This window comes from Rhinichthys klamathensis, unplaced genomic scaffold, assembly GCF_029890125.1.
Source record: "Rhinichthys klamathensis goyatoka isolate OS25496 unplaced genomic scaffold, OSU_Roscu_1.1 h1tg000503l_1, whole genome shotgun sequence".
Classification (NCBI taxonomy): Eukaryota; Metazoa; Chordata; class Actinopteri; order Cypriniformes; family Leuciscidae; genus Rhinichthys; species Rhinichthys klamathensis.
This window is the reverse complement of record NW_026606984.1, coordinates 94,858-105,363: the sequence shown is the minus strand read 5'-3', so window position 1 is coordinate 105,363 and position 10,506 is coordinate 94,858. Positions and strand designations below refer to the sequence as shown.

At 40.8% G+C, this 10,506-nt stretch overlaps 1 protein-coding gene across 4 annotated transcripts; it reads left to right on the top strand.

The window, feature by feature from the left end:
- The first annotated feature begins 4,254 nt into the window (after nucleotides 1-4,254).
- Nucleotides 4,255-7,302, top strand: LOC130072683 (uncharacterized). 4 transcript variants are annotated; one of them, XM_056237895.1, is made up of 9 exons: nucleotides 4,257-4,356; nucleotides 4,436-4,483; nucleotides 4,613-4,681; nucleotides 5,818-5,878; nucleotides 5,980-6,030; nucleotides 6,107-6,151; nucleotides 6,239-6,303; nucleotides 6,384-6,495; nucleotides 6,980-7,302. In XM_056237895.1, exons 5-9 carry the CDS (start codon nucleotides 6,022-6,024, stop codon nucleotides 7,295-7,297), a joined length of 549 nt encoding a protein of 182 aa, XP_056093870.1. In that variant the 5' UTR covers nucleotides 4,257-4,356; nucleotides 4,436-4,483; nucleotides 4,613-4,681; nucleotides 5,818-5,878; nucleotides 5,980-6,021; the 3' UTR covers nucleotides 7,298-7,302. The 4 variants fall into 4 exon arrangements, with proteins under 4 accessions (XP_056093869.1, XP_056093870.1, XP_056093871.1 ...); XM_056237896.1 differs by lacking the exon at nucleotides 4,613-4,681; XM_056237897.1 differs by lacking the exon at nucleotides 4,257-4,356 and having other exon boundaries at nucleotides 4,367-4,483.
- Nucleotides 7,303-10,506: the final 3,204 nt, after the last annotated feature.

Below are 10,506 nucleotides of genomic sequence, written 5' to 3'. Positions count from 1 at the left end.
GCTGGAAACGTGTCATTTGGCTTCTCATATGTGTCTTGTTTCCGAAATATTTTACTTTTACTCTACAAAGCTTACAACTAGTGTGGCTCTTGTCCAGCTCCTTTCCCCCTTCAACGTCAGAAGCCAAAATATTTCCACACGTCAGCTTTTAACGAGGAGGGTGTGTCGGTACACGATCCGTTCCACCTGCACGATCCGTTCTACGCATGCGTAGTAGACGCAGTAGAAAACGCACATGCGCAAATTATAATTCTGTTTTGCGATGCTGATTTTGATTTACGACACTGCACGATCTGTTCCACGCATGCGCATATTTGTACCGCGAAACTTTCATTCACTCACAGCAAAAGAAAATGGAGTTCAGTGGAAGAAATGAGCGAAATGAGAAGTTTGCCCTTTACGCTGCCGTTAGACAATATTTGGTTGACGGGTTGGTGGATGCAGCGTTGAAGAAGAAGGTCTCACGAATGGCTGCAAATTTTGTTATAAGAGGTACGTGAGTGCATAGACATCATTATTGATAGACGCCCTATCAACCGCTAAGTTACTGCCAGTGTCCCATCTTAGACCGGTCACCCGCTGTAATCTGTTTGGCAGGTGCAATGAGCTGTCAGCGCATTAAATTAATTATACCTCACTGAATATCAAACTGATTTTCGCGCGGTTTTTTTTGCTGCAAATGTCATTCATGTAGCTATGATACAGGACACATGGTTCGGCGTATTTTAATATTCACAGTAGGCTTACAGTAATATAATATTCTGATATAAGATATACAGTGACCAGACACAATATATGATGTATGTGATGTAGGATATAAGGTATTTTATAAATCACACACTATAAATATGATAAAGAAGCAGAAACAGATAGTTGCAGTAAAGTAAGATATTTAAATAAGTTGACACAAACAAACACGAACAGACACTCTCTCACACACAAACTCACACACAAACAAACAAACCGGAACAGACACAAACATACTCCCTCTCACACACAAACACACTCTCTCACACACACAAACTCACTCTCTCACACAAACACAGACACTCTCTCACTCATACAAACAAACACGAACAGACACAAACAGACCATTCAAGTTGAATTATGATTTGTGACACACACACTCACACACAAACAAACACGAACAGACACTCTCTCACACACAAACTCACTCACTCACACACAAACAAACAGGAACAGATACAAACAGACACCCTCTCACACACAAACACACTCTCTCTCACACACAAACTCACTCGCACACTCTCTCACACAAACAGACACTCTCTCACACACAAACACACACTCTCTCACTCACACACAAACAAACAGGAACCGACACCCTCTCACAAACAAACAGACACACACACTCTCTCTCTCTCTCTCTCTCTCTCTCTCTCTCTCTCTCTCTCTCTCTCTCTCTCTCTCTCTCTCTCTCTCTCTCTCTCTCTCTCTCTCTCTCTCTCTCTCTCTCTCTCTCACACAAACACGAACAGACACACACACACACACACACTCTCTCTCTCTCTCTCTCTCTCTCTCTCTCTCTCTCTCTCTCTCTCTCTCTCTCTCTCTCTCTCTCTCTCTCTCTCTCTCTCTCTCTCTCAAAAAGCAAGACTATGTAAACAAAAACACAGCCACTGTACAAAAGTGGCAATTATAGAATAACGGACACAGCAATGCATCATGTTCTATAAGATCATCATGTTTTTAGCATAATCCAGGGGATTAAAACGTACAAAATATATTTCAGGCCTAGTGAAGTTGGTAACTAACTAATAATAGTAGTAATTGTGTAAAGTTGCATAAAATGGTAATACTCACTAATGCAAGAAAAAACTACCTCAAAAAACTGTTATCTGTGCTGTTGTCCAGTAACTCCAGTTGGAAACTTCACCCCAAAATGGCGGGCTACCGAAACGCCACCTAGTGGCTGTTACCAAAAAAAGCATCAGAGTTTCGCCTCTTGTTCTTCTATACTCTGGTATTTGAAAATAATATTTCGCATTGTTTTAGTTAACACGTGTGAGCATGTCAGTAACGTTCCATCTAGTCAGACATAGTAACCGCCAACATTTTTCACCACACGTGTTTGCATCCCTGAACAGACACATGTGCACATACGTGCTGTATTGTAATACCAAACAAAGCAGCAAAATCATTACGTTACAAACATTGTTTGTCTATCACAGAAAGTAAATTATTCTACATTGGCCCCAGTGCACAATTCATGAGGCTGGTTGTGCTGTCTGATGAGCAGAGGCGGGCTGTCCTGGAGGAGTGCCACAACAACCCTGGAACAGGGAACCATGGGGGCGTGAGGGCGACCATGGACAGGGTTGCTGTGGGGTACTACTGGGATAACATAAAGGCAGATGTGGCAGATTGGGTACTTTTTTGGAACTTTAATGGAATTTGACACTATGGCTCTCAGGCAATGAATTGATTTAGTGGCTTTGTTTGACTTCAGATAATTATTTTGTCTAAATAATATAATTATTTTGTCTAAATAATAAATGTATCCATCAGGTCAAAAGCTGTCACAGATGCCAAAAGAACGACCCCATAAAGACTGTGTCTCCTGCCCTTCACCCTATTAAGGTAGAGCTTACCTTGGTGTACCACTTAAAGCAACAAGTTAGGTGATGTGGTAATATTACATATCTCCACAGGTGAAAGAGCCGTGGGAGGTGGTCGGTATGGACCTCATTGGTCCACTGAAAAAAACCATGAAAGACCATCAATACGTCCTCACGGTGACAGACCTGTTCACCAAGTGGGTTATCGCTGAGCCTTTGAAGTGTGGCTCTAGCACTGAGGTGGCTGAGGCACTTGTGTCAAAGCTCTACACATTTGGTATGGTCCGGAAAATCATCACTGACAGGGGCCGTGCATTTGTTAACGAGGTATGTGTCCTTATTACCCTCTCCCTTCACACAGGGCATATGGCATCATCACAATTCATTGGTCATTTCTGAGACCAATAAATATTGAAAATAACCATGTGTGTCTGATGTACAGCTTAATGCACACATATTTGCGGCGTTGAACATCAAGCATGCCATCACAAGTGCATACCATCCCCAGTCAAACGGCCAAGTAAGTGTGCCCTCATGACATCCCGCAAAACAGTAAAGTCCATTTTAGCCAATGTACACTAAAGTGCATGTAACAATTCCTTTCTATGTTGAAGGATGAGAGAACTAATCAAAATATAAAGAGGACTCTCAGAAAATATGTTAATCAGCACCATGATGATTGGGACATCCACTTACAGGCCATAGTTTATGGAATAAACACTGCAAAACAGGTTATTATTCAAAATGACTAGATAACATATGTTGCATACATGTTTTAAGAGTTTTATTTTGTGATTTGATGCAAAACATTTTGTTTCAAATTAGAGATCCACCAAGTACAGCCCGTACTTTTTAATGTACAATAGGCACCCCCGTCTACCACAGGCATTAAATGTCTGTGAGACAGACGCTGCCTTTGAATTGGCGGACCCAGAGGAGGAGCTGGAGCTAAAACTAGCTGGAGTCAAGGCCCTCAATGAAACGGTTTGTTCAGAGTTGTGTGAATGGCATGTTCAATTTGAATAAGAATGTTCGCATAGTAATATATTCTTATCTTTAAGGTACGGAAAAACATTGAAAAGGCACAGGGGAAACAAAAAAAGGCTTTTGAGGCAAAGAAAAGGAAAGGGGTTCGCCAGTGCTCAGTTAAGGCAGGGGACGAGGTCCTAATTGGGGAGCCCAAAAAGAAGGTGAAGAAGGGAAATTGTTTACAGGATCTCCACCAAGGGCCATTCACCCTCACATCCCTGACAGAGAAGGGTGTGGCAAGTGTGGCTATGTTAGGAAAAATACAGAAAATGAATGTTGCACAGCTAAGGCCCTACTTTCGGCCACAAGGTATTGTAATAATCCTACTTGGTGACATAGCAAATATAAACATGACACTTGGCAATGCTGATTACTATTTACTTTCCTGTTGTGTAGATCATAGCCATGAATCGGAGGGCAGCCAAAACAATGCAGAAGACATTGGACTGGTGGACCACCAGTATGCCAATAAAGGTCCACTGTGGCACAAGAGGTTGTGTCCTCAACAAGAACAAGTGGTGAGTGCCAAACTAAACTGGATAGTTCACATGCACAGCTTGTTGGTGTGCTTTAAATAATAAATGCATGATTGCTTATTCCTAACAGGGATATTTTTTATTTCTAGCTGACCTATGTGCTGGATAGAACACGTCCAGCAAAAGAAATTGTTGTTCTGGATGGCCCAGTTTGTCTTCAAAGGGAAGACTTTTGGAGCCTGGGGCTAGATGAACAGGTGGAGAGCAGTGTAAGTGGATATTGCTGTAAAGAGTTTGGATGGTTCTAATGCCTTTATTGTAATTATGCAAAACATTCTGTGCTTTCAGATTGGGAATGCGTGCTTCAGGCTGGTAGAGGAGGCAGGCAGGAGACATGTATGTATTTGTATTTACCTTGATGACTTACACATAAGTTTGTGCAAAAGTGAGTGCACCTCTCACATTTTTACTACTCACTTTTGTGAGATGTATGTATATGAAATGCAGACATACAATTTTATTCAGGGAATGGATGTCCACATTGCTGACCTATTTGAAGTCCCTAAATGGAAACTAAGCGAACCTAGTTTGCCGGTAAGTTGTATAATGTGTTGATAAGTCCCGCAGATACACCTCTTTAAGTGAAGATTATGTCCAAGGAGATCTGAACATAGTTTTTTTTTCATAGGACAATGTGGAATCTAAAGATATCATCATTTTGCCAGCATGGTCTAGGGGGTCACAAACAGCAAGCCACTACATGCTTTGTGTACAGTTACATTGTTTTTTAGTTTTTCCTCTATTTTTAAACCAGTTGGTGCCCCTATAGCTGACATTAATAGGGTATGTTCTTCACAGGTGTTATTAGTTGCTAAGAAGGAGGCTATTTTTCTGGACTCATTATGTCCAAATGGGTTTGGAGATGAGAAATACCGAACCATATTTAGGTTTGAAATGCATAAGCAGAGGACATTAGCAAGGTTTGACCTGTGACCGATTAAGGCTAACAAAGAACATAAAGTGCATGTAGTTACGTGCTACTATGGGAATTAAAGTTAATACATGATAGGGGGTGTTTTCTACTTTTTTTTTCATCCAGTTAAGCCTGAACAGCACTCTGAAAATCTTCAATCTGATGACATTGTGTAACAGCCTTAACAAATACAGATCAAACTGAGTGAAATGGACTGATATCCTGTTCAGGCAAAGCCTTGTTCTCTGGCTTTAGGTTTGATTAAAAGCCTTGTTCTCTGGCTTTAGGATTGAGTAAAAGCCTTGTTCTCTGGCTTTAGGATTGAGTAAAAACCTTGTTCTCTGGCTTTAGGTTTGATTAAAAGCCTTGTTCTTTGGCTTTAGGATTGAGTAAAAGCCTTGTTCTCTGGCTTTAGGTTTGATTAAAAGCCTTGTTCTTTGGCTTTAGGATTGAGTAAAAGCCTTGTTCTCTGGCTTTAGGATTGAGTAAAAGCCTTGTTCTCTGGCTTTAGGATTGAGTAAAAGCCTTGTTCTCTGGCTTTAGGATTGAGTAAAAGCCTTGTTCTCTGGCTTTAGGATTGAGTAAAAGCCTTGTTCTCTGGCTTTAGGATTGAGTAAAAGCCTTGTTCTCTGGCTTTAGGATTGAGTAAAAACCTTGTTCTCTGGCTTTAGGATTGAGTAAAAGCCTTGTTCTCTGGCTTTAGGATTAAGGAAAAAACCTTGTTCTATGGATTCAGTTTTGCATAATGTTTTTCCAGACAACTTGCAGGAGCAGTGGCTAATGGACCGTGGGTGGAGAAGACGGGCAAAGATTTTGATGTAACTTTACTTACTATGTAAATTTGCCATTTCATTTTGCTCAGCGGACACTATATATGGTTGTCAACATTACATCTGAGTAACTGTATATTACTTTTCAGCCATTTCCAGTTCAGTCAGATGGACAGAGCTGTGGGATATTCATGCTTATGGTAAACTTATACAATTTCTACTCAATTTTTCCTGTTTGTCCTAAATCTCCATAGTAATTATTTTTCTCTTTAACAGTATGCCCTCTGCATCTGTACTGGTGCCATGTTTCACTTTTTGGATGTAAGTTGTAATTCATGGAATGTATATGTATCAAAGAATGTTAAAAAACAAACAATGCAAGACTCCAATATTACATGTGTATTACAGACTGACATACCATCTATTCGGAAGTGGTGGTGTCTCCAGATTCTGGAGAAATTCTCGATCGCAAGGTAGGGCATATATTTCAAGCAGTAAAACATTGGTCTGCTTTACAATTATGCTACATTAAAAGTACCATACTTTTGAATAGGCATGGGCAGAACTTCGGGCAGCGCTTTGCCTTCTGGACAGAGGAGGCAGAACAGCTGATGGCAGGCACCCTACCACCTATTTATAGGATTTCTCGACCCCAAATAGTCAAGGTATGGCCAAACTAACCAGACAACCATTTTCACGTACGCATTCTAAATGTTAAATTAACACCGGTAACACCGACTACCGTAGCAAGCCAAGTTACTACCCGAACCCCGAAGTTCCGTAGTGCCAGTAAAAGCGATACAGACCCCGTCAGGCAATGGCAGAAGTGCCTTTCACCCTGTTATGACTTGATGAACCACTGATAAGATTTTGGAAACATTATTTTAAGGTAAAAATGTTACATAGTGTTGCTTTAAGTATTGTGTTTACATGAGGTAAAATATAATTGCAATATTGCTAAAATCCCATTATAATCGCATTATGAGGGTGCATGTAAACGTTGTCAATCTTTCACCCTTAGTTACATTGCAGCCATCTCCAAGAGACATTTGTTAATTTTTTTGCTGAAAAGATGTCTTTAGGCCCCGTTTGAAAGACCAAAACATTTTATGTTGTAGTCTTAATTTATGGTATTTTACTTTATCATAGGAGGAACAGGTAGAAGTGGAGGAGCTGCCCCTCACATTGAAACATATGTACCAGGCAGAATACATCGTGAGGAACAGTATTGGGCTTTTCACTGGCCAGGTGCAAGAACCATCATACATGTTGATGGATCATGATGACCAAATGAAAGCGTGGAGGGTGCTGATGGAGTCGAGGAAGTGCTATGCCATGGAGCCTTTCACGTTCATTTTTGAAAACATTCAGGACATGGAAACCTTCATGATTATTTGCAAAGACACCCTCAACCTGAGAGTAAATGCTGGAGTTGGGGTGCACAGTCACCCCTATACATTTTGTTAGTGTGTGTGTGTGTGTGTGTGTGTGTGTGTGTGTGTGTGTGTTACAGCGGAAAGAGTGTTCGTTTAAATGAACAGAGCTGTTACAGCGGAAAGAGTGTTCGTCTGAAGTGGACTGAGAGCTGTTACAGCGGAAAGAGTGTTCGTCTGAAGTGACTGAGCTGTTACAGCGGAAAGAGTGTTCGTCTGTAGTGGACTGAGAGCTGTTACAGCGGAAAGAGTGTTCGTCTGAAGTGGACTGAGAGCTGTTACAGCGGAAAGAGTGTTCGTCTGAAGTGGACTGAGAGCTGTTACAGCGGAAAGAGTGTTCGTCTGAAGTGGACTGAGAGCTGTTACAGCGGAAAGAGTGTTCGTCTGAAGTGGACTGAGAGCTGTTACAGCGGAAAGAGTGTTCGTCTGAAGTGGACTGAGAGCTGTTACAGCGGAAAGAGTGTTCGTCTGAAGTGGACTGAGCTGTTACAGCGGAAAGAGTGTTCGTCTGAAGTGACTGAGCTGTTACAGCGGAAAGAGTGTTCGTCTGAAGTGGACTGAGAGCTGTTACAGCGGAAAGAGTGTTCGTCTGAAGTGGACTGAGAGCTGTTACAGCGGAAAGAGTGTTCGTCTGAAGTGGACTGAGCTGTTACAGCGGAAAGAGTGTTCGTCTGAAGTGGACTGAGCTGTTACAGCGGAAAGAGTGTTCGTCTGTAGTGACTGAGAGCTGTTACAGCGGAAAGAGTGTTCGTCTGAAGTGACTGAGAGCTGTTACAGCGGAAAGAGTGTTCGTCTGAAGTGGACTGAGAGCTGTTACAGCGGAAAGAGTGTTCGTCTGAAGTGGACTGAGCTGTTACAGCGGAAAGAGTGTTCGTCTGAAGTGGACTGAGAGCTGTTACAGCGGAAAGAGTGTTCGTCTGAAGTGGACTGAGAGCTGTTACAGCGGAAAGAGTGTTCGTCTGAAGTGGACTGAGAGCTGTTACAGCGGAAAGAGTGTTCGTCTGAAGTGGACTGAGCTGTTACAGCGGAAAGAGTGTTCGTCTGAAGTGACTGAGCTGTTACAGCGGAAAGAGTGTTCGTCTGAAGTGGACTGAGCTGTTACAGCGGAAAGAGTGTTCGTCTGAAGTGACTGAGCTGTTACAGCGGAAAGAGTGTTCGTCTGAAGTGACTGAGAGCTGTTACAGCGGAAAGAGTGTTCGTCTGAAGTGGACTGAGAGCTGTTACAGCGGAAAGAGTGTTCGTCTGAAGTGGACTGAGAGCTGTTACAGCGGAAAGAGTGTTCGTCTGAAGTGGACTGAGCTGTTACAGCGGAAAGAGTGTTCGTCTGAAGTGGACTGAGCTGTTACAGCGGAAAGAGTGTTCGTCTGAAGTGACTGAGCTGTTACAGCGGAAAGAGTGTTCGTCTGAAGTGGACTGAGAGCTGTTACAGCGGAAAGAGTGTTCGTCTGAAGTGACTGAGCTGTTACAGCGGAAAGAGTGTTCGTCTGAAGTGGACTGAGAGCTGTTAAAGTGTGTGTGTGTGTGTGTGTGTGTGTGTGTGTGTGTGTGTGTGTGTGTGTGTGTGTGTGTGTGTGTGTGTGTGTGTTTTTATAAAGATAAATAAAGATACTCAAAAAGTGTACTTTACTACTGTCCACCACTGGTCCCATGTCACTTCTGTGTGTACACATGCTTCTTTCAAGTCATTTCCATTGTCAGTTTGAAATACTCTATAACGTTTCCCCAGACTTGTTTGTAGTTCTTTTTTCACGTAAGTGCAGATAGTCTAGGCAGAAATGCATATTATGTTCCTTTATTGTCTTTGTAAACAACATTAAAGAGATTATTTTCCGCATTTAGATTATATAGATATATATTAGCCTATATAGACCCATACTAATACAAAATTACTCAACTTAAAAGGTAACTAATAGCCGATTATAAATTAATAATTTATTTAATTTAATAATTAAATTTTAATCAAAAAAAATGACACCAAACCATCTGACAATACTGACCTCAGACCAAAACACGGCAAGTTAAGTCAGTTAAGCCTAATACCATACAGCAATGAATCGCAAAGGAGAGTGGGGGAAATTGATCATGTATGTTCATAACTCACAGTCACAACTCCTTTATTATTTTGGATTGGCAACCACGTAAACACATCGTAATGCAGCGTAAGCTACATTTAAAAACATCAAAATAGACCCGCTGTGAAATGTTAAACAAAATACAACTAAAGTTACACAAACATTGAATGTCTATGTTACACAAATACCGGTATGCCGCAAGTTGTGCCGCCTGGCCGTAAAGTGTTTCATCCACGCATGCGTGGTACCGATAGTGTAGGAAAACCGTGACGTCTTCTACTACGTAATTACGCGCATGCGTAGAACGGATCGTGCAGATGGAACGGATCGTGTACCGACAGGGTGTTTGGATTTGGCGCTCAGCCATCGCGTCCGCGTCTGTTACGTGCACGCCACAGACGGTCCGGCCACTGCACTTCCGCGCTTCAGAGTTCCGTCTTTCGCGTTCCGTCAATATTACGTTATTATAAATATATATCAAAAATTTTTTTTTTTTTTTTTTGAAAATCGATTTTTGACAATTGTGAATCGATTCAGAATCGTCCACGTCCGCATCGCGATGCATCTAAGAATCGATTTTTTCCCCCACCCCTATACAATACCGTTCAAATTTTTTTTGAATGTTTTTGAAAGAAGTCTCTTATGTTCACCAAGGCTGCACATTTTTGATCAAAAATACAATAAAAACAGTAATACTGTGAAATATTCTTTAAATTTAAAAGAACTGTTTTCTAAATGAATTTATTTTCAAATGTAATTTATTCATGTGATGGTAAAGCTGAATTTTCAGCATCATTACTCCAGTCTTCATTGTCACATGATCCTTCAGAAATCATTCTAATATGATGATTTGCTGCCCAAGAAACATTTATTATTATTATCAGTGTTGAACAAAATTGTGCTGCTTAATATTTTTGTGGAAAACATGATACATTTTTCAGGATTATTTTGGAAAAAAGAAAGTTCAAAAGAACAGAATTTCTTTTTTTAAATATAAATATTTTGTAACATTTTAAATGTCTTATTGTCACTGTTAATCAATTTAATTTGCTTTGTTCCTTAAAAAAATCATTAATTTCTTTTAAAAAAAATCGTACTAATCAAAAAAGCATTTTTGGGTCAACTGTATCTCTTGGTGAATTATTTACATTTGTTGCTCTCTCTCTTTTAA

Coding starts and splice junctions, on each gene's coding strand:
- LOC130072683 (XM_056237894.1), top strand. CDS start 4,337: ATGAACAGGTGGAGAGCAGT. Junction 4,357..5,817: donor ATGAACAGGTGGAGAGCAGT/GTAAGTGGATAT, acceptor ATGTTTTTCCAG/ACAACTTGCAGGAGCAGTGG. Junction 6,496..6,979: donor CTCGACCCCAAATAGTCAAG/GTATGGCCAAAC, acceptor ACTTTATCATAG/GAGGAACAGGTAGAAGTGGA.